Here is a 26,971-nt window from a genome sequence, read left to right on the forward strand (position 1 = left end):
TGTTGTATATTATATGTATTACATACTATATTCTTACAATAAAGTAAGCTAGAGAAAAGAAAATGTCATTAAGAACATTGTTAGGAAGGGAAACATTTGCAATACTGTGCTGAATTATCGAAAAAAAATCATGTGTAAGTAGACCCCCACAGTTCAAATCCATGTTCAAAGGTCAACTGTATGAGAGCCTCAGTCCCATGAGAGAAAAACCCAGAATGGTTTGCTCAGAAAAGACTTGATTTTCTGGATACTGAGCCCTGAGGAATTTCATCATTGGATTCCCCAAAATGAGACCTCCTTGTGACATTGTGGACCTCATTCCTCCCATATGTGCTCTGGGGATTTCCCTATGACTGCTACTACTACTTTTTTTTAAAAAGATTTATTTACTTATTTTAGAGAGAGAGAGCAGGGGGGAGGGGCAGAGGGAGAGGGAGAGAATCTCAAGCAAACTTCCTGCTGAGTGTGGAGCTTGACATGGGGCTTGATCCCACAACTCTGCAATCATGACCTGAGCAGAAATCAAGAATCAGATGCTCAATTGACTGAGGTACCCCCTTGCACCTCCCCATAACGGCTTCTTATCGTGCCTCTTAGTGCAAGCCAACAGTGCAACGTTAAATTTCAGTTTAGTAAAATCGGTTCTAGATGAGGTAAATTAATGCCTTTCCTTGGGGAAGGGTTTTTCTAGAAAGCCCATAAATTGGAGTCCTTGACCCTTAAATTCTCACTTGCCCAAAAACCTTTGACAACCAAGCAAACATGGAAACTATTTGGCCAAAGATTCAGAATTACATTAAACATCTGGGACTATATTCAGCAGCCAACTTTCAAGTGAGTTTTATGAAGTGTGGTGATTGCATTTACGCTCATTTTATGGGTGTGAAGTTTGGATAGGACTAAGAAGGTGGCTGGCAGGAGTCAAAAGAGGTTAAGAAGCCAAAGGACAAAGAGTAGGAGGTCCAGGTGGTTCACAACCAGGGGTTTGCAAACGATTTTCAGCGTCTCACTTCAGAGAAAATAAATGTGACCAACTCTGTTGCTCCCTAGTGATGGAAAGAAAAGGATTGGGTTCATCGTACAGCATTGGCAGGTTGGGGTGTAAGACCCACTCTTCCTGTCCTTCAAACTTCTGACAAGCAAAGGACACACACATCCCCAACATATAGATGGGGATGAAAATATCTACTTTATTCTTGGTGAGGCAAATACTCAATAACGCTTGACCTGCTCCTGGACATTTACCCACCCTCCCAGAGAAGAATGGAAGACCTTCCCTCATGGACAGGGAGGGCTTGTCACGGTGGGACTGAGGGAAAGAAGGAGGACAAAAGCGGTCAGTTGGCTGAGTGAAACAGGAAGTGTTAAGCTTGGTTCTTTGCTTTCCAGGCACAGTAACCCTGCCTTCCAATAAAACATAGCCCGGTGATGTCCAGCCTGATGAGTCACATTAGCTCCCTCTTCTTGGGGGAGGAGTGAGCAGAGGGGTGAGGCTGGATGTGTTTGTGCAGCACTTCTGCCTCATGGGCTGAAGGAGCCTGACTGGAAGCTCCTCAGACCAGGAAAGGATTGGGGACAAAATATTTGCCCTTCCCAATGGTTGGAAAGAGCTTTATTGAGGAATAATAGACATACAATAAGCGCATGTATTTTAAGCATACAGTTTAAGTTTTGAAATATGTATATACCCATGAAACCATCATGACACTCAAGAGCATGAACATGGCCATCATCCCCAGAAGTTTCTTCATGCCCCTTTGAAACCCTTTCCTCACACCCCTCCCCATTCCTTCCTTTGTCCCCGGGCAATGACTGATCTGCCTTTTGTTGTCACTGTAGTTTAGCTTTATTTTCTAAACTTTATATAAATTGAGTCCCGCACGGTGTACTTATTTTGTCCAGCTTCTTTCATTCAACATAATCATTCTGAGATTCTCCCTATGTTGTGGCATGTGTCATAGTCTGTTCCTTTTTACTGCTAAGTAGTAGCTCATTGTAGGGATATACCACGGTTTGTTTATCCAGTCCTCTGCTGATGGTTGTGGTTGTTTCCAGTTTTTGGCTATTTGAAATAAAGCTTCTGTGAACATTTGTGTACAAGCCTGCAGACATACACATTCATTTCTCTTGGGTAAGTATCTAGGAGTGGAATGGCTGGATCATATGATAGAGGTATGCTTCACTTTTTAAGAGATTGCCAACCTTTTTCAGAGTGGTTGTACCGTTTTATATTTTCACCAACAATGAATGAGAGATCCAGTTCCTCCACATTTTGCCAATGCTCCCAGTAGTTGGATTCAAAGTCACTCATATCTTGGGATATAGTCAGCTATGGAGATAAATTTAAATTTTTTTAATGAAAAATACGTGTATATATATATATATACACACACACAGACGTATATATGCACATATATACATGTATATCTTTTTTTTCTATGCCATTGGTTTGATGAAGAAGTTAGATCATTGGCTTACAGAATACCCCCACATTTGTCTCTTTGCTTCCTCCGTAGGGGATGATGATGGTATTTGTTCTTCTGGCTCCTGTAAACTGGAAGGTAGCTCCAAAAGATAAAAATAGATTCTGATTTGGCTTTTCTGCCAAGAATATCTAGTAGAGGGGCTTCTCCTTGCCTGAGATGGGACAATATGAACACCAAAAAGACTGTAGTGACTTGAAACACAACAAATATATAATAATTTATGAGTTCTTAATGATAACTCAAAAAGAAATCTCACTGGTCACTTCTGGCAGTTGCTCAGGGCCCCCAAGTCATTACTCTGAATGTTGCTAAATATAGGGAAAGAACCAAGCATTTGACCTGCCTTCCTATTTGAACTATATTTCAGGGTAACCAAATTGTTGATGTGCTAATACATGTAGAAGGAATGGTGAAATGAGAAAACCATCATTTTGCAGCCCTTAATGAAATAATGGCTATAGGCAATGCTCATCAATGGTTGTAAACCTTTAAGTGAAAGATTGGGGGGATCAGGCTGATGTCAATGGAACCCATGGATCATTGTGAACATCACAAGATGGGAGACAAGCAGACATTGTGTGCCTTCTAATGTCATGCATTAAGTAGACAACACATCCAGAATACTGGGAAGTATTCTTGCCAAAAGAATTGAATATGAATCTAAGGAAGGCCCTCAATTGAACTGCCAGTTAATAGGAAGCATGGAGGACAGAGAAACATGTTAAATGACGTCAACAAGGATGCATTCATGCAAGTCCAGAATTTGGGAAATTCTGGGCGCCTGGGTGGCTCAGTTGGTTAAGCGACTGCCTTCGGCTCAGGTCATGATCCTGGAGTCCCGGGATCGAGTCCCGCATCGGGCTCCCTGCTCAGCAGGGAGTCTGCTTCTCCCTCTGACCCTCCTCCCTCTCATGCTCTCTGTCTCTCATTGTCTCTCTCGCAAATAAATAAAAAATCTTAAAAAAAAAAAAAAAAAATTAAAAAAAAAAAAAAAAAAAAAGCTTTCAGAATTTGGGAAATTCTACAGACATGTGATCCAGTTTCTTAGACCAATAAATGACTTTAAAATAAAGTCATTGTTACAGATTAAGAGACACACCAGCCAAATCAGTTTGTAAACCTTGGTTGGATCCTGACTGAAATGAAACCAACTGTAAAGAGACATTTTTGGGACAACTGGAGAAATCAAACACAAATATGGTGTTAGATAATGTTACGGAGTTACTGTTAATTTTGTTGGGTGTGATGAAGGTATTGTGGTAACAGTATTTTGGAAGTCCTTACCTGTTAGAGCATTGGTTCTCAACTGGGGGTGATTTTGCCCCCCACGGGACATTTAGCAACGTCTGGAGACATTTTTGGTTGTCATGACTTGAGGTACTGATGGCATCTGGTGGGTAGAGGTCAGCGATACTGCTAAATGCCCTACAAGACACATGACAGCCCCCACCAGCGAAGTACTCTCCCCTCCCACATGTCACTGGTGCCACAGTTGAGAAATCCTGCTTAGAGATATCTACTGCAGTAGTTACGTGCTAGAGTGATCCGGTCCTAGGGAATGCAAGCTGAGGAACTAGCTCCTTCACTATCCTTGAAGTATGTTCTGGGGGCGTCCACCTGGGCCCCACACTGGTTAGATCTAGACCCAACCTGGCCGGAAAATGCAGTCATGACTAGTTGAGGTTTGAAAGGATTCTCTCTTTGGAGCGTTTCCAGCCCATGTAAGTGTTTTGCAGGTATGCTGAGTACCCAGACCCAGAGGGAGGGGGACAAAGTAAAGCTACAGTATTAGAAGTCTGGTTCAAGTATGATGCAGAATTGAGAGAAAGCATCTCTCAAAGTATAAATCTGTGGAAAAATGTCCATCGTTTACCAAAGACTTGATGCTAAGCAGCCTGGTAGGAACATGGCTTTTGAGAATGGTGAGATTCAGACAGAGCACACAACTCATCAAGAATTTGAATCTGCCACCAGAGAGGGAATCTGCTTAGCCATTGGCAGCTAGACCCTAGCGTCCTTGAGATTGATTGATTGAAGCATACTTGAGTAGTGCTAACTTCCTTATTCATCTCCTTTGAAGACACCATTGTAAAAATTGACCACTGGCCAAATCAGCATTACCTTAAAGTCTCTTTATGACTCTTTTGGGAAGCAAAGACATGGGAGAATATTTTATTTACTTAAGTCTATTGGAAACTGGATCTAGTTTGTCTTCTTTTTGTATTTCTTACACAACATTTTGTTTGGAGGAGCTACACCTGACCACTTCCTACCCAGAGGGGAGAAAGTAGGGGACTTGCCTGGGGCTCTGGGGAATAGAAATCTGTTTTGATGGGCTGAATTATTTACGTATATTTAGTGACTAGTTGTATTTGCCTATCCCCTAACTTATTCTATTGGTTCATTCCCACGATCTCTCTGATCCTGGATCTCTTGCTCTTCCTACTATTGCAACCTCTTTCTCTCGGAGCTGTTCCCATCCTAAGAGTTGGTCGTTGAAATTCCTAAAAGCTCTGCTGTTGTGTCAATTGTCACATTTTGCCCCTTCTTTCTGTAGCCTGCCTCCTGTTAATCCACATCCTCTCTGTTTCCGTTATCACTTCCTTACTGTAGAATTTGTCATGTTGACTATTGTAGACTTGTCCTTTAGAGGTTTCTAGCATCGACCTCTTCCAACCACCGCTCCTGCAGCGATGGTATCAGTGTCTGGCACTCACACCAGCCCAGCGCTCTAAAACTCTGTCTAATAATCCCTTCTGTCAATCCGATCCAGGATTCCCCCGCTTCAAGGTCTGGCCAAGATTTCACTTTCGCTTCCTTCCCGGCCTCATTACCCATGGCTCCCTCGAGCTGCAGCTCTGTGGCTTTTCTAAAGTGGTACTCTTCCCCACTCCAGCCCGCCAAGATACCTTTTAACCAACTCTTGACATTCAATCACCTCCGTGACACTTTCCCGCAGGAACACACAAAACTCACTGTGTCCCCTTCGGCAGAACTTACTGGCACTCCATTTATGCATCTCTGCTTTTCACACCCACCCCTTGACCTCTAAACGACATAAATAGCCTCCTCTTCACCTACTTTGCAGTCCTGCCTTTGTACCATGGATAAGTGCGATCACATTGGTTGCTTCGGAGTTTAAGGAACTGGAGGACGGCCACTTTTCTGGTCATCTTCCTTTTGGTTTGAACATGGTATCGTATTAATTAAGTACCTTTTTTTTTTTTTTTTTAAGGTACGGGCCATCATGGTAGATAGAATGAAGCTGAAAATGTTTTTGATTTAATATTGGATGCCCACGGTGTTCCAGGCACAGTCCCGATTCATTATATCATTACACAATATTTATTTATGTGCCTTTGTCCTTTATGACACTGTGTTGGCTGTTATTCATCTTGTGCTTCTGCCACATGCGACTCAGCACCAGTGTCTGTAACTCACAGTGATGATTAAAAGTCATAGGAGTTTTATGAGCTATATCTAGGCAGATTTTTGTTGTTGTACTTGTTTTTTAATGTGCCAATTCTTCATGACTAAATCGGGTACTCTAGGTTTCCTAAAGTGGCACATTGCACGAAATAGCCCATTAGGTTTAAGAAATTATCACACATCCAAGGTTCTTGTTATTCATTCATTCCTTTAACAGAATAGATACTAAACATTGACTAAGGACATCCAGGTGTTAGGGGTGTAATGGTGAACACAGCATAGTCTTCCCCCTCATGGAGCTCGTGTTCCAGTGGGGAAGGCAGGCAATAAACACTATACCAAAATTAGAAAATCTTTTCTATTTGTAATATTAATGTTTGTGTGGTATGCTGAAAAATGTGAGGGTGGGAATGGGGTAAATGGAGCTCAATGGAACATGTTAGAGATAAGGAGGGCCAAGAGGACAAATCCAGTTGATCTCCTTTCCTTGTTTTTTTGTTTTTATTTTTTTAATTTGTAGGCAATACAATTTTCCCCCAAAAAGCTTCTAATGAATGTCAGAATTAAAGAAAAGAGAGAATTTATAGGAGAGAGAGTAACTAAAGCTCTTAAAATAGCTCTTTGTTTCTGAAAACCTTGTTCTGCCATCTATCTTATAATTGGGGATGGGGGGCGGGCAGGAAACACTCCAGAACTTGCTAGCATAGCCCTTGCCACTATGTGGAATGTGCCCTAATGTGACTTCAAGCACAGGCTGATTTATTTTTAAAAATACATAGGAAAAGATTTTCTTGTTTTTCTTTATAGTTTTTGGCAATGAACAGTAGATTTTAATATATGACTTCTGATTTGTCATTATTGAATGTGGTGGGTATGGGGGATGAGATGATTTCATAATACTGTATCAGAAAATATTAATACAAGGCACTCATTAACATATTTTTCAGACAGAACAATCTCCACTTTTAAAGCCTCTTCATTTAACTCAAACATCAAGTAATTTCTCCGTGGCCTTAATTATGCTAGGTTCTCTCTTTTCAAGAGTCACTTTCTATACATCTGTTCGGCAAATATTTATTGTGCCCCTACAGTGTGCCTGGCACTCTGCTATGTTCTCAGATATAATGTGTATCTCCATCAACATAGACTTAAATCCAATGACCTATTAATACTTTTTGTAAAGAAGAAGAATTACATTTTAAAAAAGATTTTATTCATTTGAGAAAGAGAGAGTGAACGGGAGGGAGAGGGAGTGAGAATCTGAAGCAGACTGACTCCGCACTGAGCGCAGAGCCCGGAGCAGGGCTTGATTCACAATTGCGAGATCATGACCTGAGCCAAAACCAAGAGTCGGATGCTCAACCAACAGAGCCATCCAGGCTGCTCAGAAAAATTATATTTTATGAGGAGCAAAAAAGGAACATTTTCCATAAAAAGATACAAGAAGGAGGAGAATTAGCCCCCAAAGATAGGTGTGGTCATATACTTGGTAGTCTTGGATTTGACCAAGTTTCCCATAATCCTTTCAAAATGTGGCATCCAGATTTTGAGCTAGTTCACTCTCTCTTTCTGGTGCACCTGTTAAGATATGTATTGAACCTTCTCATTCTTTGTCTCCTGACCTCTTATGTCTTGTCTCTTTGTCTCTGTGCTGCCTTCCATGTGAGCACTTCTCCAACTGCAGATCTCGTTACAATGTAGGTTCTGATTCAGTGGATGGGGGGCAGAGCCAGAAATTCTGTATTTTTTTTTAAACATTTTATTTATTTATTAGAGAGCATGAGTGGGGGGAGGGGCAGAGGGAGTGGGAGAAGCATACTCCCTGCTGAGCATGGAGCCAACGCAGAGTTGGATCCCAGGACCCTGAGATCATGATCTGAGCTGAACGCAGACAGTTAACCGACTGAGCCACCCTGGCGCCCCAGAGATTCTGTATTTCTAACCAACTCCCAGGTGATGCTGATGCTGCCAGTCTACACATAACACTTTGAGAAGTATGATTCTATGTGATTTCTTCAGATCTAATGCTACTTCACTAATTTTCTCTTTGGCTCTGTCTAATCTATTTAATGCATTCAGGGAGTTTTAAACTTCAAATTCAATAACAATACTTTTCATTTTTAAAGTTCTGTTTGGTTTCTTTCAAATGTGTGTGGTCCTTTTTTCAGAGTATCCTATTCTTTTATTAGAGCTTCTACTTATTTACCTTGATAATAAATTAATTTTATGGCCCATTTTATTTATTAAAAAAAAATTTTTTTTTAAGATTTTATTTATTTGAGAGAGAGAGAATGAGAGACAGCATGAGAGGGAAGAGGGTCAGAGGGAGAAGGAGACTCCCTGCTGGGCAGGGAGCCCAATGTGGGACTCGATCCCGGGACTCCAGGATCATGACCTGAGCCGAAGGCAGTCACTTAACCAACTGAGCCATCCAGGCACCCCTTTTATGGCCCATTTAGATTGTTCTTTTATCTGCAGTTTTTGGAAGGCTAATTTTCCCATTTCTTATATGTAATGATGGTCCTCCATGGTAGTTTGGGTGGCTTCTTTTTCCTCGTTATGTGTAATTGTTGGTTTTTACTTTTTTGTGTGTGAATTCCTTTCAAATAGGGCCTGTGTGTGTGTGTGTGTGTGTCTGTTGGTTTGTCTGTCCCATGTGCCCTGGATTGTGGAAGTGCTTCCACAAGATGTTCTCCTTTTGTGTCTGCCAGTGCCCTAAGGGCTCAGTGATCCTAGGCCAGTATTGATGTTAATTTCTTCTTTGTTTGTTTTTTAAGATTTTTTATTTATTTATTTGACACAGAGAGAGAGATAGTGAGAGAGAGCGCACAAGCAGGGGGAGCGGCAGGCAGGCAGAGGGAGAGGGAGAGGGAGAAGCAGGCTCTCTGCTGAGCAAGGAGCCCGATGTGAGGCTCGATCCCAGGACCCTGGGATCATGACCTGAGCCCAAGGCAGACGCTTAACCGACTGAGCCACCCAGGCGCCCCAAATTTCTTGTTTTGTAGTTCCCACCCTATACAGGATACTATAAACGCAGACACCCTAGCTGGGATTACAGTTTTAATCGCCAGCCTGGTTCTTTCCCCCAACGGGTCCTGGCCAAGGGTGAGCATCCTTGTCACTTTCTGGTGGGTAGAGAATTTCCAGTTTGTCCATTTCTTTTTGGCTTGAGGCTGTGGCTCTTTTCCTGCCCAAATGTGGCCCTTATAAGTCCTTTTTTTTTATTTTTTTTAGATTTATTTATTTATTTTAGTGAGAGAGAGAGAGAGAGAGAGATTATGAGGAGGGGGAGGGGCTAAGGGAGAGAATCTCAAGCAGACTCCCAGCTGAGTGCAGAGCCCAGTGCGGGGCTTGATCTCACGTCCCTGAAATCAGGACCTGAGCTGAAATCAAGAGTCAGATGCTTAACCGACTGAACCACCCAGGTGCTCCTATAAGCCCTTCTTTTCAGACCTTACTGTTGTAGTCAACTGACTACCTGTCTAGAGGTTTATATCCCTGGCTTTTAATCCATCCTGTGACTATCTCACCTGTTACCAGCTGGTGTATTTCATGTTGATTTTTCCTTCCTTCTATTGAAGATTGTCTGGCCGTTTTTCTAATCTCGACCATATGGGCTGGCTTTGAGCATGATGGAGTTTTCAAGAGAAATCTTATTTTATAGTACAGAATTTCTAAATCATAATTATTTCACAGAGGGTGGCTTCTACCCCTATATTAATCATACTCCTCACTCAGAAATGGGATTCTATTTTAGTCTCCCAAAGATAAATTAGTATATAGTGGAAAGGGAATTAAACTTCTGCTAGAAATAAGATGATATGATAAACACAAACATCCACATGAGTGTGTGCGTGCTTTGAGCACGGAAGAAGAAGATTCAACACAGATTGGGCTGTATCTCACCAGCCTTCACTAATTGCAGGATCTGTCGTAAACATGAATCTCATGTGAGCAATAACAATAATAGGTGATTTTTATGGAGTGTTTACTGTGTGCTAAGGAATATGCTAAGCACTTTATATAGATTTTTTTTTTTTTCATTTAAACCTCCCAACAGCCCTTTGAGGAATTTATCTCTATGTTGGAAATGAGGCTCAGAGAGGTTAAGTGACTTTCCCGAAGTCACAGAGCTGGTAAGTGGTAGAGCTGGGATTTGAACCCACTCAGATTCCCAAGTAATGTGCCGTCAGTCATAACGCTTCCATATTTGTATCATCTGTGAAACTGCATACATTTCCTCAGTCTTTATCTGAGTTTTTTGAGATGGAAAACTTCTCTTTCTGAACCTTATAAAATGTAATTTCCATTATTATTATTTTTTTTCTTAAAGAAAGTATTGGGTAATTGAAATCAGATTGGATCTGAGGCTATGTTGATGGAAGTAGACACAGGATGTGGGCTGAAGCATTCAATGTAATTTTTCTTTCCATCAGCTAATTTTTAAAGTATTAAGCAAGTAGATTCTGATACTAACAGGGAAGCTTTAAATTCTCTTGAGAGCTTGGAGGTGTTAAATAATTTCCTGGTAGTGCATTTTACGTTTTCAATCTCTTACCTCGTCTCAGTGCACTTGAAGCCCTGCGAATGCTCCTTTGCTCTTCCCAGGAGGAGCCAGACCTCCTCCTTGTGGCTTCCTTCCCTCCCCCTCCACACCATCCCTTCACCTCTCCATTCACTCCCCAGCACTGCCGCTTCGATGTGGTTGTCACTGGGGTACTTTGCAAACAGCCAGATTCTTCTGAGTCTGTAAGCAGAAACCAGACTGCTGCTTCTGTCTGGTGCACAGCTGCTTCAGAAAACAAGGAGTTAAAAAGGAAGCCTGGACTGTGACCGGCCGTGACAAGGGTCCTAGGGGGCGCTGTAGCGAGCTCCGGCAGTGAGTCATGCTGCTCTGTCACTTGGATCAGCACTGGCCCCTGCCACGCAGGCGGCCAGGTGGGGTTCCAGCCAGAGCACGCACAGAGTGGGGAGCATGAAGCCTGCACTGCGGGGGCTGTGATGCCCGGCTCCCCAACTCAGCCGGCCGGCTTGCCACAGACGCCTCAGCCTGCAGCCATGGTAACGCTTCTGGCCCGCTACACCCCCCGGAGCCCACCACAATGGGCAGCCTCCTGGTGACTGCTGGCCGAGTGTCCCCCTCCCTGACCAAGAGAGCTTAGTAGGTCTGCAGAAAGTGGAGAAGATGTAAAATGCCCCTAGCCTGGAGTCATGCCTTAACGAGGTAGGACGCAGACGTCCATCGGTGCATTTACACCATCAGGGGGCAGGGGTGCTGTAAATCATCGGGAAGAACTTTATTTGGCTGGTGTTTCATTATGCTGATTAAACTGCGGTGAATTTGGGCGGCATGACTGAGGTGGGGAGGAGGGATGATAATGAACTAAAAAAAAAAAAAGTGGTTGATAAGAGCTCTGAGCACTCTCCTCTGGCTATGAATGAGCTAGACTGCAGTGCTATCCTAACGTGAGTTACATGCCTCCCAGGTCCTCTCTCCTGCTCCTTTCTCTCATTTCATTGCATGAAATGTAGAAATGCCATCTTATTTCAATGATTAACATTAAATATTGATGATTTAGAGCTGTCCAGAGGAAGAAATACATAGGTGTGGGTCAGCCGCTGGCACTAGCCAGCCTGATGCTCTGTCGAAGCGTTCTGGAAATATCCGGAATGAACAGCCGGCTCCCATGAGTTCCCCAAAGTGCTTTTGTTCCACTAAGTGACCTGTTTGAGTTTCTCCTTCAGTTTACCCCCCCAGCCCCCCCCCTCGGGGAAGGCAGCCTGTCTGCCGGCTGGTGGCCATGTTGGCAGAGAAGGGGTTAATCTCTTGTTGCTGTCAGAGGCAAGGCTGGGTCTGCCTGTGCGAGCTAGACGCTGCAGTGCTGAAGGAGCAAGACGATTTTCTCCGCAACAGTGTTGAATCCGTCTGAATTTTTCTCTCCCTCTCTTCTTGTTTTTCTTTAACCAGCTCCTCCCCCCTTCGTTCCCACCCTCAAGTCTGATGATGACACCTCCAATTTTGATGAACCAGAGAAGAATTCGGGGGTTTCATCCTCTCCGTGCCAGCTGAACCTCTCAGGTTTCTCGGGAGAAGAACTGCCGTTTGTGGGGTTTTCGTATAGCAAGGCACTGGGGATTCTTGGTAGATCTGAGTAAGTGAAAATTTGACTTTCTAAGGACCGGTACTGATGTGAGGCATACAGAGCCCAAAGGTGGTGGGGGTGGGGGGGGTGGGGGGGGTAGTGCAGGGAAGGGAAGCTGTTAATCAGCCTGCATTTGGGAAGCAATTTACCTGTCTGGGCTTTGGTGGGTAGACTGTTCATATTCTCATTTTGCTGTGTTTAAGGTTCCTCTTCCTGTCCCTAGCATCATAATTGTCCATTGGGTACTTTGGGTTAGTTTTTCAGTGTTTGGTCTTCTTTACAGGGGAGGAAATAGTGGGGGATATCTGGCAGTGCAGATCCTTGGTGGAAGGAGAAACGTGCAGGGTTCAAATGAGCCGTCCATCTATTTCTCCATCTGTGTATCCATCTCTCAGGTGGGTGGATGGAGGTTGCTGTCTTGGCTGTATTGAACGAGATCTCATAAACTAAAGGTTTCCTGATGGGCTTAGCTGAGCTGCAAGTGGCTGTACCAGAGCTCTAACAGATGGATGGTGCTCGGCTCTGCTCGAAGTCGGCTGCAAGATCAGGGATCTGGCAGCTGAGCTTCTCTGAGCTGGCGGAGCGCTGGTGGCCAGTGAGAGCCCCGTTACCGGGAGCCACCGGGAGGGAGTGTGATGTAGCCGAGTCATTGATTCACAGAAACTGGGCTTCACAGGGAAAACAAACAAACCAACAAACCAGGAGACTAGAAAATGGAAGTATAAACATCCCTGTAAACCTCTCAACATGACAGGTCTTTTCTCCGTTCTTGAAAAAGCTCATGAAAAATGCATTCGCACGGCACCTGGGACTGGAGGGTCCTGGCTTCCAGCCTCTGGGAATTTCTGTAAAATGCAGTAGCGTCTGTGGATGTAGGAGCTCAGTGTCTTGCTTCGTTCCGTGATCCCATGACATGCTGCGTTCAGAGACACGGGTTCCCCGGGAAGGTCTTGGACCAGCTGTGTTATTCCCCTGATGCCCTGGCTTTCTCACTTGGAGGCTCTCGGGGTAACGTTAGGTAATTACTCGCTGCCCACTTAGGAGACAAGCAGAATTTGATTTTCTCCTTGGCAGCGTCCATTCCTGACTTGTTGTGCTTGTAGTTCGGAGATCGATTTGAGGGCATGCGTTGGTTCTTGGATGGTGTCTCCCCATGGGCTCCTCAAAAGATTTCAGACCATCATGGGGGAACTGGGCACTTGAGATGAAATAGGGTTGTGGGCTGTGATTGCTTGGGAGAGAGATTTTTATGTTGAAAGGTGCTGAGGTGGTCCTACTTTCCTTCTTCCCTGGGGTCTGGGTTTAATATCCGGGGTTGCATTTTGGTAGCGTTGGCAGTGTCTTTCTGGCTCCTTTGCTTTGCAACTCCAAAAACAATCTGGATGGTAGGAGTACAGGCGGAGAGCTAACTAGCTGTTGAATGTGCCATCAGATGGATTTGAAATGGCCCAGCAGGGCATTTGGAGAGCAGGGCAGAAGTGGAGGCCTGACGGTAAAGGACGCGTGGTTGGTGGGCAGCTTAATGTGGACACGCGCAGCACACTGAAGGTCACACATCAGACTGGAGGGAGGTGTGTGGAGAGTTCCAGTTCTGGCTAGCAGTGGGCTGGCCGGCTCAGAATGAAAGCTTGCTTGGGGTGCTAGTGATCTGAAAAACTAGGGAGGACTTGGGGGAATTCGATTTTTGGGGCAAAGGCAGAATGCTGTGGGGGATCTTAGGCATTGCAATTGATCTGAAGCAGTGTGTGATTAATGGCTTATCGTTCAGGAAGCCTGAAATTGCATCTGCCCTTCACAGAAAGCTCAGTTAAGGAAGCTCTCTGACGGGGAGCGGTGGGGGGGGGGGGGGCGGTGGGGAACGGGACGACATCTCAGTCTTAAGGCCCAGGCACTCAATAAATATTTGTTGATTGTGTTTGTACTGCTCATTGTATTTGAAGATAGGCTATTTCACCTTTGATAGTTCACAATACCTCTCTGGAGCATAACACAAGCGTCTGTTCATGCCCCAACAGAATGCTTAGTAAGATTCTCATAAAAAAGAAAAAAAAAGTCCACGCAAACAAAAAAGCGTGTATTTCTTACCTGGAAGATGGGATTGGAGTATTCCTGCCTTTGGGGAACTTTAATGTCTTTGCCATGGCAGTTTGGGGTTGGAGTCAGAAAGATATTCTTTCATCTCGTGTCTTTGAATGTGATCTTGCTGTCGGGTTTGGCTCTTCGGTCACAGGCAGCCCTGCGGGTAAAACCTACAGCATCCTTATAGAAATCCACTCCACCTGTTGGATGCAGGTGACCCTGGACCGATCGTGTTATCATTATTTAGAAATTCAATAAAAGATGCAATGATGAAATTAATCAGAAGCCCCTGCAGTGCTGCGGACATATAGACAAAATTCATTTAGAGGTGGGAGGAGGCATTTTCTGGGGGTCCCACCGCTGCCACTGGGGACCTGCTGTTTCTTCCCGAGCATCTCCTTCTCCCCTCCCCATTCTCAGCGTCACGGGTTTTTATTTACAGAGATTACCTGTGTCGTTACTCACTCTTCACACCACCTAGGAGATTGCAGATGCTGTGGTGCTGCGCTGGGGAAATTGACCCCAGATCTGTTCCAGTGAATTGAATGAAATGTTCAGAGGTGATGCTGAATGAATGAGGAGTTTTCACGGAGCCTCTGGTAGTGAGAATGATTTTAATTGTTGTGATCGTTGGTTGCTTTTTAGGATCCTTTTTTGGGACCCCAGACAGTTTTTAAGCCCGCCATGGAGCACATCATTATTTTAAGCTTAGCAAGAATCTTGATCTCAGCATTCTGTGTCTGAAGTATCGTGGGCGTTCCTTGCAGCTTGAGTTGGAGGGAGCAGGAGAGATTAGACAGGACCGGTTTTGGTTGTCTTTGGGGTGGGATTCTGGCAAAGCTGGTGCTGGAGAGTGAGGGAGTGTCTGTCTCGTGCCTCTTTTTTTTAACTGCCAATAACCCAGGCCACATTGCCAAGCTCTGGATGCTTGGGTGTTTCTCTGAGCCTCTGTTTGCTTGAATTTTACAATATGTTAAAGATGTATGTTAAAGGTTGAAAAATAAAATGGATCCCAGTTCTCTTCCCTCCCCTGTCAGCAGGGGTACATTTCTTTAGGTCCCTTCTTCCTCTTAGATTGGAGATACCGTCTCATTTAAGCCCTAGCTGAAACCGTGCATTTCTGCAAACCTTCAGTATAAACTCTAGAAGGAAAAAACCATTTGGTTTTATATTTTGTGCTAGTTTTACACATGCTGGTTTGATGCTTTTGGAGAACTTGGAAATTTTGGAGGAGCAAAGAGATCTCGATGAGGCTGGAATCTGTGGAATGCCAGTGTCTGAATAGGCTGTTTTTAGGAAGGGGGGGCTCTCTCTTCCTTTTGGCTCAGGGCTCTTTCCTTTCCTTCTGGGTGATTGGAAGTTTCATTTTGGAGCCAGCCATCTAAACACAGTGGAGGAATGAAAAATGGCTTCCACCATTGCCTTCCCAGATTTTCAGGGAACCAGTTTTTGGTACCTCTTCCTTGCTCTGTTGGCGCTTCTTTGCATGCCTGTTTCCTCAACTGCAAAGTGGAGGGGGGAGGTAAAGATCCCTTCCTCTTAGGGCTTTCGGGAGGATTGTATGAAACCCATAAAGCACTTGATCTAGTACTTGGCACATGGAAAAGTCTCAGTAAATGTTCACTGTTATTATTTTTGTTATTGCTAGTTTGCTGGTCTCTATGTGCATAGTGTTCCTCTGTTTATACTGAGAGGATATGGAAGGAACTCAGCAATATTAGGTAGTCTAGTCATGCCAGAGCAGAAATCCAGCCTCCCAGGTCCTGGGAATTTTCTGCTAGAGAAGCTTAAACGTCCTGACCAACCACAAGTTAATATGCAGTTGCCAGCTATCTGCAGGTAAAAGGTGGTTGTGGGGATGGAGTGGGTTGGGGGACAGAATTAGAAGGCCCAGTCCCAGAACGGGTGCCCTTCCATCAAGTTGAACAAGTCAAGGCATATATGTGTGAAACAGTCCAGAGGACACAGAGCAAACACCTTTCCTGCAGAACATCATGGTACAAATGGGATATCTCACTGCTGTAGGAATCAGGAGAGGAAGAAGGCAGCGTCCCTTGTGGGGGACACTTCATGGGTAATGCCAGCTCACAGTTCTTGCCAAGTTACAGTGATGATCTTCGTTGGAATGTCTTTCCATTTCCCCAAGTCGGCCGTGATCTCAAGAGCAGGGCTGGCTCTGGATTCATCCTGGTTCCCTTGGAGCGCAAGACATGGTAGACCCTCAGTAAATACCTGTGTTGGAGACTGAGTGTGTTAGCACACTAATGGGAGGTGAAATATTTGGCTTTTTAGAAGACAATGGATTTGGATGAGGGGAGAGATATGTAGAGAGCATTTCATGCAGGTTCAAGTGGTAACAACAGCTCATCCATACAGGACACCAGCTCTGTAGCAGGCTCTGTTCTAAGCACTTTACACAGATTAACTCATTTAAATTGCACAATGGCCCACGAGGAAGGTAGTGTCATTATTCCTCTCTTACATGTAAGGAAACCGAGACACGGAGAGGTTAAGCAACTTCCCCAAGGTCATGCAGCCCTGAGCAGCTCAGCCAGAAGTTGAACCCAGACAATGTGGCAGCTCAAGAGTCTGTTAGCCACTGTGCTATGCTGCCAGGTATGAATGCTGTTGACAGGAGAAATTAGGGGATTTGTGGGGTCCCCAGGTTCACATGCTTGTTGGAAGTAGAGGCCCATTGTGGGGAATGATGAGCAGTGGTGTTGGGGCAGGGTGGGATGAGAGCTGACAGGCCGTCTAATTGCTGGGTTTTGTTTTCAATCTCTGTAAGTTTTTTGTAGACTAGCTCTTGCATTTTTTATAAAAAATTTCTTCCTCCTCTCATTTGGAGACTCTTTCCTGGTGTGTGTGTGTATGTGATAAACACATGCATATATACTCTCTCCTGTAAAGTTCTTTGCTTGAGGGTGAGCTTGGTGAGCTGAGGGAACTGTGTTGACCTTGCTCTCCACTGTGGCTTCAGGCCGATCATATGCAAGGTGCTCAATAAGCGTTTGGTGAACTGGTCCAAATCGTTTTTATGGCTGTAGCTTTCAATTTGTTGATGACTCTATGCTCCGTGTCTATGCAAATCTATGTTTTATATTTCCAGCTGCTTCTGTCATTTATCCTGGGGATGGCTTATTCCAGCAGAAGATGGCCTGAATTCTCCGATCAGTCCTACTTCCCTTTTACGGAAATACTTGGGAGGGTGGGGAGTCTGCCCTTAAAAACTGTCTTCCTTTCCCCATCCAGCCGAGGGCTGTCTGTCATTGTGCATGCTACCTCCAGATCCCTATTGCAAAGAGCCTCATCTGTCTTTTGAGTTTTGTAAAAAAAAATAGTCAGCAAGAGTAACAAAATGTGCTCTGGTACATGAAGGTGTGCATCTTCTGTACTTCCCAAATAAATTAAAAACCTGTAACTAGCTCCTGCCCATGGTTCCTGCCTTCCAGGGCTCTGTGTTGCTCCCGTTTCCACGATCATCCAGACCAGATATCGGACCTTTGCCTCTCTTGGTTGTGTTGGGTTCTCTCCTCTCATTCAATGTCTTCTTTCTAGTCAAGCACATCTTGTTCTGCTTGCCTTATTCTGTTCTCTATTTAGACTGTGCGTGCTTGCCTCGCGGGCCTGGCAGGACCATTCTGCCGCCTTCTTGTTTGTCTTAAAGGTACCTTTAGGAAATGTAATCCAAACGAGCCTAGCCCCATCCTGAAGATTAGGCTCCAAAAGATCTGTCAAGTGTGTTTTTTGCTGGCCTACACATGCTAATTTGCATGGTTGCCTCGGATCCCTTAAGAAGACAGTAATTGACTAAGTGGTGCTATGTGTTCCCAAGCTCTGCGCCAGTTTGGCACCTCTTCCTTCGCCTAAGTGAATCGCTCTCCATTCTTTCTGTTTTACGTGTCTTTTGTCTCCTGTTCTGCGTCACCTGCCTTTCTCTGACCAGCTTCGTGCAAGAATAGCCTTCACTCCGTGCCTCTCTTCCAGTCTCTCCAACCCTGGGGAAGTTGCTGAGAAGCCGCCTATTCCACCCGACCACCAAAGCCAGTGATTCCCACCTTGCCATGCAATGCCGTCACTTACCACGTGTGCCTTGAGACTTTCTGCTTGCTTCTCTTCCACACTGTGGAAACTCGGTTTTCCCTCCTACCTCTCTGCCTGCCGGGCTCACTGCTTCGTGGCTGTTGTCTTCTGTTCAGGTCCTCGAAATGGTGCACCGTCTCCTCAGGTCCCAGCAGTTACCTTTTTAGCCTGGGCTTGGTGATCTCATTCATTTCCTGGCTTACACTCTTATGTCCTCATGGCTCTTCTCCCCATGTGCCCTGTGTTCGTTATTGCCAAGATGTTCTACCAGTTTCTCAACGTCCCTGTCCTGTTTCCTCCCAACACAGATAGACTTGTTTGCTCATTCAGTGAGCCAGTAGGTGCCAATTTGGTTTCCTTGTTTCATTTAACAAACTACCACTCTCCCTACACTTCTAGACAAGAAAACTGAGTCTTCTTAAGCTATTTTCCATCTCCCCCACCAGCCCGTCATTTGCCAGGTTCTCTCTCTAAGTTGTACCTCTAGGATGACACTTGAGTCTATGCCCTTCTTTCTGTCCTTACTGCCACCCCTCATGGAGTTTTGCTTGGACCGTTGCAGTAGCCTCCTAACCGATTTCTCTGCCTCCAGTTTTCCCAGCTCTGATCCATTCTTCACAGAGGGTGGAATTCTTCCAAAGCACAAGTTGGATGATGTCATTCTCCTGCTCAGACCTTCAGTACCATCACAGTGTGCACAGAATTAATGGCCACTCCTGAACTTGGTATTCCAGGCTGGTATGCCAAGACCCCAGCCTTCCTTTTCATTCGTACCTCCGTCTTCTCCCCTGTGTCTGGGCACGCTGCTCAGCGCTCACTGGGGACAGGTACTATCATGTCTTCCACCTCTCGCCTGAAACAGTGCGTTGCCCTTGGCAGGTCTTCAAAGAACATTTGTCAAATTGAAGTACACTAAAGTGGCCAAGGACTATGCTAATTCCTTCTGCACAAGTGCTAATGGAAGCTGTCCTCTAGTGAGCACTTCTTGTGTGCCCAGAGCTGTGCTGAGTGCCTTACATGCATGATCTCACTAGGTCTTCCCAGTCTCGACTGGGAAGGTAGCGACTCTGTGAGGTAGCAGGTATTAACCCCATTTCCAGATGAGAACACTGAGCCTCAGCCGGGTTGAGTTCTTTTCCTGACGTCTTGCAGGTGGTGACACATCGAAGACTTAGCCTCGTCGCTGGCTGCCTCCAGGAGCACTGTGCTGTCCTGCTTCTAACAGTTGTGACTTAGCTGGATTGTGCGGGACCTACGGGCTAGCCTAATAATAAGGGTGAAAGAGTGGCTCTTACTGAGAATTCACTACCAGGCCCTATTCCAAGTGCTTGACAAACATCCTTGCTTAATCCCAGCAGCACCCATTGTTTCACAGATAAGGAAACTGATCGTGAAGCTTGGGTTACCTTTTTTTTTTTTTTGTAAGATTTATTTATTATTTTGGGGGGGGGTGCCCACGGGAGCCCGGGAAGGGCGGAGGCAGAGGGAGAGAGAGAATCCCAAGCAGACTCTATGCTGAGCGCAGAGCCCAATGCAGGGATGGATCTCACCATCCTGAGATCACGACCTGAGCCCAAATCAAGAGTCAGATGCTCAACCAACTGAGCCACCCAGGTGCGCCCCGAAGCTTGAGTTACTTCTTAAAGTTCGCACACCTTGCAAGTGGCAGAGAGCGGCCAACTTTTCCAGGCTTTGGAATCAGGTAGATGTGGGTTCCCATCTAGGCTCTGCCGCTCACCACCTGTGTGAATGAGGCATTTAGCTTCTCCCAGCATCAATTCCCTTATGTATAAAGTGGGGGTTGTTACAGTGCCTAGCTGCTAGGTTTGTTGGGGGAACACACAGAGCATGTGATATTAGCACCTGGAGCAGAGTGAGGGTCCATTTCATATTTGTTCTTGTTATTTTGGGGTGAGAATGGGCCTAGGGATGCTTTCAATTCTCCCTTCGTCCCTGCTTGAGTTTATAAAGACATCTTGCTAGTTTCTGCCCATTGAGAGAATCAGGCTCCACGTGGGGTGCCTGACAGATGTCCTAATATCTCCATCCAATTTTTTACTCTGAATGGAGTCCGTGATGTGTTGGCTAAACCAGTTCCTTCCATAAAACATGCTCGAGGCTTCTGGTGGGATCTAGTTCCAGTGGGGTCTGGAACTTGGTGCTGGGGAAATGTGCTGTGCCCAACCTGGATGTCACGCACTCCCACCCACCCCCTAGTGCTTGAGTGTCCCCGGGAGGGGACAGTGCGTGTGTCATCGTGACACTGCTGTCCTAGAACCAGTGTATCTGGGCATCTTGCAGGCAAGGGCCAGAAAGCTTTCTCGTGCCAGCATTGATTCAGCATACTTCTTGCTTTGGATTCCTTTGCCCACTGTGACCTTTAAACTGAGGCTGCCCGGGGCACAGAAATATTTGGCATACCATTCATTCACCCATTCATTCACTCCACAGATACACTGCTCTAGGCCTTGTGGCATAACTGAACAAGCCAGACAGGGTCCCTGCCCTCAAGCTAGCATTCTGTTGGGGGAGACAGAGGATAAATAAGTTCATATATAAGAGATTTTCAGATGATGGTGAGGGCTGTGAAGAAATAAGAACCTGGGATGGGGAATGACCACATGGATCCCTGAGGCTGGGACTTAGCCTGTGGGTGTCCAGTGAGCACAGAGCCTGGTGGGGTAGGTAGAGCTTCAGGGGTACATGGGGAGCTGAGTTTTGAGGTAGGATGGGCCTTCAGGTTTGGATTTTGAGTAGGGACGTGGTACATGTGGTTCTCGTTGACCGTGTGTGGTGGATGGAAAGGCAGCAAGAACTGGACTCAACGAGATAAGTTAGGTCACTGCAGCCATCCAGGTAGGAGGCGGAAGTATGGCATTAACCCACAGAGCAAGGCACTGGCTTAGAGGTGGGGACTGTATGAGTAAATTCCACCAGTAGCTACACTTTCATTAATAATGTGCTTTTAAATAAATGCTTCTTGAGTTACGTATTAATCATTCCAAAGCAAATGCTCTGATTCAGCTGGAGACCACTGCTGTGTGTGTGTGTGTGTGTGTGTGTGTATGAGAGAGAGAGAGGGGGGGAGAGAGAATATATGATGTGTATGGGTAGGTAAGGGTGCCCCAAAGCTAGCTAGACTCTGAAACTTTAGTAGAGCCGTATTTTTAATATTTCCAAGTGTTCATGATGGACACCACTCGTGTATTTTTAAATGGGCTTATAAAGTTAGTTCATAAATTTCAGAATGCTCAATCTTAAAAGCCAATATATTTTTGGAACAGAATGCTGATGAGTGTTTTATTTTTTGCACCATATTACATCTTGCAGTTGCATGTATTTTTAGTGCCATTGGCCACAATTAAGGTAGGGCCCTCAGCTGAGCTAATTTTGATTCCCTGGGTTTAGACTCAAGTATCCATTCTTGGTTATCTCGAGAATATCTGTGATTTGTGATCTGGGTTCTCTGTGATCTGGGGGCATCTTCTGCAGTCTTAGGATCCTCTTCCTAAGGGAATAAATGGATGGCTTGATGCTTAAGCATGATCTTAATTATTATAGCAGCGACGAGAGAGTATTCAACACATACACTTTCTTGAGGATGGAAGTACAGATTGTATTCTCTTTTGACAGGAAGCATTCTCTTGGTAGCTTTATTAAGGAATTTTTTTGAGTCATGTGGATGATTACAGACACCGGGAAAACTGCATTTTATCATTTGTACTTAAATGTTGAAGTTACATGGAAAGCAATTTTTAGGTCACATCTAACACGTTTCAAGCAAATATTCTTCCTGCTGCAGCAGAACCAACCGAGCCCGACCTTCCATCCGTGGGTCATATACCATGACCTCTAGTAATACTCTTTGGGCCCCTGTAATTATAAAGCAGATGTGTATATCAGGAAGAGATGTTGATTTCAGAGTAATTTTTCTAGAAAATAGAAGCTGGAAAAAAGAGGAAAACCCAAACTTGGCTTCGTGCTGCTATGTGTGGGTGGCTGGCTGCATGCACCCGCTGCTCAGAAGTGCCTTTTCTCTCCATGGGTATAACTCGCTGTGTATCAGAGATGCGGCCAGGAGGAGTAGGCAAGCAATGTGTGGGCAGGCTGCATGTTCTTTTATTAGCATCCTCATTGTACTGCATCTCATCGAGCCCGGAGCATGAACCAGCCTGGGCCTCTAAAGTCTGTACTGTTTCCTATTTAATTACACCCCTGAGTCGCCAAATGAGGGAGGAAGAGTTGCTCTTGTGTGTGTGTTGAGCTGTTTCTGGGGGCGGCTGTGGACTGACCTGAATGGCTGTTCTTGGGCACCTGGGCTGTCCTGGGCTCAGCCTTGGAGCTGCCCTCCCAGCATGGCCCTCAGTCAGTCACGGATGGAAGTTAACTTCCCTTGAGTGATCCATTTCCCTTTCTTCCATGAGCTCGCTCCTCTGGGTCTCTGCAGCACTGTTCTTGGGTTGCTTCTCTTGGGTTTGTCCAAGGCTCGGGATTTGAACCTACGGCCATTGGGTTGCAGAGCCCAGTTTTGAACCAAAACCCAGTTCTGCTGCCCCATACCTGCACCCACATCATCATAATGGGGTGGGAGCATGTAGAGGCCATAGGGTAAGCCATTCCCGTAGCTTCAGTGCCATGTGATAACAATACCCACCTCATAGGATTGTTGAATGAGTTCAATGACGTAACTTGTAAAGTATCAAGTATAGTGTCTGATGCGTAGTTAAGTGCTTAGTGAATGGACACTATTATTGAGGACAAAGGTAGCGGCATTAATTCTCTCCTACATTGCTACTTGTTTGAGGACAGGAATTCTGGCTTTCTTAACTAGGTGTCTACATGAAAAATAAATAGAATACAAATATGTTGAGCCATACCTGTCTCTAGTGTGTTTCTCTTACAGAAGTAATTCATGGAAATGGTATATTGACTTATTAAAAATAGGGTAAGAATAGTCTTTAATCACTGTCTGCAATCTGCACATTGTCTTGAAATTCATAGCCCACCATGATGAACTTCAAAACTGTGTTCCTACTCAAGGAGTGACCAAAAGGCACCAGTACCAAATGGCCTGGCCAAGATACCACCTCGAGCCAAATGCTAGGGACAGTCACATTATGAGTTTTAAATGCCTAGACCTGAAATCACAGGTGTTTTCTTCTAATTAGCATCCTGGTTCTCAATCCTCTCTGTACATCAGAATCACCTGAGAGCTTTATAAAATGGCGCCGCCCAAGACCCCCTCCCAGTCTGTCTCCTGTTTAATTGGTCTAGTTGGGCCCTGGACATCAGGTTTTTTTTGTTGTTGTTGTTGTTTTGTTTTTTTAAGACTTTATATTTTTAAGAGCAGTTTTAGGTTCGCAGCAATATTAGCAAAAGGTACAGAGATTTCCCATTTACCCCCAAATATACACAGCCTCCCCCATCATCAACATCCCCCACCAAGAGGGTATTCTCGTTGCAGTTGATGAACCTACACTGAAATGTTATCATCACCCAAAGTCCATGTTTACCTTAGAGTTCACTGTTAGTGTTGTGCATATTATGGGTTTTGACAAATGTGTAAGGACATGGATCCACCATCATAGTATCTCATGGAATATTTTCACTGCCTTACATCAGTATTTTATAAAAGCTTTCCAGGTGATTCTAATGTGCAGCCTGGTTGAAGACCAGGGAAGTTCCAGAAAGCTGTGAGGACATTTGTCCCCACTCCATTCCTCCAGCCTTAGGTGCAAGCTGGGTTCAGTACCAGCATTCTTACCATAGCTTTTTTTTTTTTTAGGTGTGATTTTTATTTATTCTTAAAAAAAGGAGATTTCTTTAGCAGCTTTATCCTGAAGAGCTCTTAATTGCTGTACTTAGAACTTCTAAACAGTAAACACTTGTCAAGCATCAACATAGCTATCAAAATAGAAAGAGGGAGTTGATCTCAGATGATGAGGAGGGCTGTCTGAGGGTCTCCTGTGAGTGCAGGTGGGTGGGTGGGGCGCATATCCCCTTGATTCTGGGCCTCATTAATGAGTGACCTAGAAACGCTTTTTTTTTTTTTAATAAGCAATCAGCTTTTGTACCCACAGCAGCACACTTTAAACAGTAAACACTGCTGGATCCTGTCCTCCATGTGTTATCAAGTTTTGGGACCACTTCCTACCCCCAACATCATGCACCCCCTGAATCGTTCTTCTAGAAGGGGCTGGTTCTGTGTTCAGGCACAAAGAGCTATGGCCTCTGCTATCATCCCTGACCCAGGTCAGTGTGTAACTTAGTAAACATGTGGGTGCCTCCTGATTACTAAAGGACCGGGGACCCCGTCTATGGATCATCCCTCCCTCCTTGGGGGGTTTGGGTCTCCTTCTCTAGCCTACCCACCAGAGTGAAGTCAGGAATAAAGGAAGCAGCAAAGGCAACCCAAGGTCATGCCAAGTAACCCATTTCATCTCAGGTTAAAAAGAAAAAGTGTGTATGTATGTGGGTTTTGGCTAGATTTTAGATAGAAAATAGGCTAGTGAGAGCTCTAGAACTTGATTAAAATTTTTTGCCAAAGGTGATACCAAAAGATTTGTTTCTGGATTTCAATCCCTGTTGCCCATTTGGTTTAATGTGAATAATAGCACGGAACACTTTTAGCCCCCTGAGTTTTACTATTCCAAGCAACTGTTCTAGGCCTGTGAGGCATGTGCTATTTATTTACACCGTTGCATGGGTTGTGATGATAGAAATGACAATGATAATAGCAATGGTTGACATTTATTGAACCCTCATAATGTGCCAGGCGCAGTGCCAAGGGCAATATCCGGCTTATCTCATTTAACCCTCACAAGAACTCTTTGAAGGAGGTTGAGAATTATCCCCATTTTACAGATGAGACTGAGGCTCCGCGAGTGGCAGAGTCAGATTTTGAACAGAGCGGCATGCCTCTGGGTGCCGACTGCAGCGTGAATGTAGGGAGCCGTCACCAGGGTACAGCGAGCCAGCCCTACCGTGTCAGCCCTTGCCACTGGGCCAGGGAGGGAGGGCTGAGTTGCTGCAGGAAACGGACCTCTTGTAGGCCAGGAAGTAGTTTGGGGCATCAGAAAGCAGAATTTCATGGGCTGGTAAGAAGTGAGTGCTCACTGATGACCGGCTCCTGCAACCCTGTTACCAAGGCAACAAAGATGGGCACGTGGGGCGGTGGTGGGCTCTATCACACATCCCTCTGCGCACACGAACCTCTGCCGGCTGTTCCTCTGGCCCTGCCCTTCCCCCACCCCAGTGTTCATGCCCAGGGTGCCACCCGCTGAGGGCAGATGCCCTGGGTGAGAAGTGTCCTCTCTACCCATGACCACTGCTTCTCGGGACGAGGCAGAGTGTGTGAATGACATAAACATGTGTGGGTAAGCGCCTCCTTTCTGTGGAGAGGGCCTCCTTCCAGCCCCTTCTTGGGAGGTCCTGCTGCATTCTTTTCATGACACCATCCTGGGCGCTCTCTCAGGTGCACCTGTCAGTCCCTGAACTCCAGCTCTCTGTAGAGACCAGCAGAGATCAATTATGAATCGGCAACTTCCTCACCTCTAAAATGCCTCATAGAATGATAGAGAATAAAGAGTTAAGACCTAGCTAGCTTCAGACAGGAGCCATGTGTGTAGTCCATGCTCAGGAAGCGTAGCAGTCTCCTGTTGTTGCTGTAACAAGTTGCCACAAATAAGTGGCTTAAAACAGCACGAATGTATCACCTTGGATTTCTGGAGGTCAGGAAGCCAGGATGGGTTTTGCTGGGCTGAAATCAGGGTGTAGACAGGGCTGCGCTCTGTGGAGCCTCTAGGAGAGAATCGGTTTCCTTGCCTTTCCCAGCTTCTAGAGGCCGCCCAGATTCTTTGGCTTGGGTCCCCTTCCTCCCCCTTCAAAGCTAGCGGTGTAGCATCTTCGAATCTCTCTCTCTCCGACTCTGACCTGACTTCTGCTCTCACATCCCCTCCCCTCCTCTACTTCTGTCTCCCAGGGACCCTTGTGGTAACATTAGATCTGCCCAGATAATCCAAGATAATCTCCCCATCTCAGAACTCTTACCTTAGTCCCAGCTGCAAAGTCTCTTTTGAGTCCGACTCAATGTCAAGTAACAGATTCACAGGTTCCAGGCATCAGGGCATGGACAAGTTGGGGGTGGGTGACTTATTTGGCCCACCATAACAAGCATTAGCTGGATTTTTTTTTTTTTTGGTCTTTTTTTTTTTTTTAAAGATTTTTTATTTGAGGGCTGCCTGGGTGGCTCAGTTGGTTAAGGGTCTGCCTTCGGCTCAGGTTCTCCCTCTGCTCCTCCCCCCCCCCCCCGCCACTTGTGATCTCTCTCTCTCAAATAAATAAATAAAATCTTAAAAAAAAAGATTTTTTATTTAAGTGAGAGAGAGAGCAGAGCGAGCAAGAACACGAGTTGGGGGGAGGAGCAGAGGGAGAGAGAGAAGCAGACGACAGGGCTCCATCCCAGGACCCTGGGATCATGACCTGAGCCGATGGCAAACACTTAACCGACTGAGCCACCCAGGCACCTGCGTTAGCTGTTTTTATAAAACGGAAACAGAACCAAACTGGCTAGCTTGGGGCTGGAAGAACCAGTAATTGGATCAGTATTGTCACTAATGATGTTTGTTCGGCACTCGCTGTGTTAGCTCACTCTTGCCTCAGGGCCTTTGCATCTTATTCCCCTTCCCTGGGGTTTGCTTCCTTCCAGAGCTTTGGATGGCCAGCACCTTCTTATCCTTCAGGTCCCAGCTC

At 45.4% G+C, this 26,971-nt stretch overlaps 1 protein-coding gene across 1 annotated transcript in view; it reads left to right on the forward strand.

The window, feature by feature from the left end:
* CIT (citron rho-interacting serine/threonine kinase) overlaps positions 1 to 26,971 on the forward strand; it is a 161,943-nt gene that overhangs the window by 48,725 nt on the left and 86,247 nt on the right. Inside the window, exon 9 of the mRNA XM_078060910.1 lies at positions 11,884 to 12,067. Within this exon, the coding sequence (XP_077917036.1) occupies positions 11,884 to 12,067 (184 nt within the window). The remainder of the gene's footprint in view (positions 1 to 11,883; positions 12,068 to 26,971) is intronic.

The sequence above is a fragment of the Halichoerus grypus genome, chromosome 13 (genome assembly GCF_964656455.1).
Source record: "Halichoerus grypus chromosome 13, mHalGry1.hap1.1, whole genome shotgun sequence".
Classification (NCBI taxonomy): Eukaryota; Metazoa; Chordata; class Mammalia; order Carnivora; family Phocidae; genus Halichoerus; species Halichoerus grypus.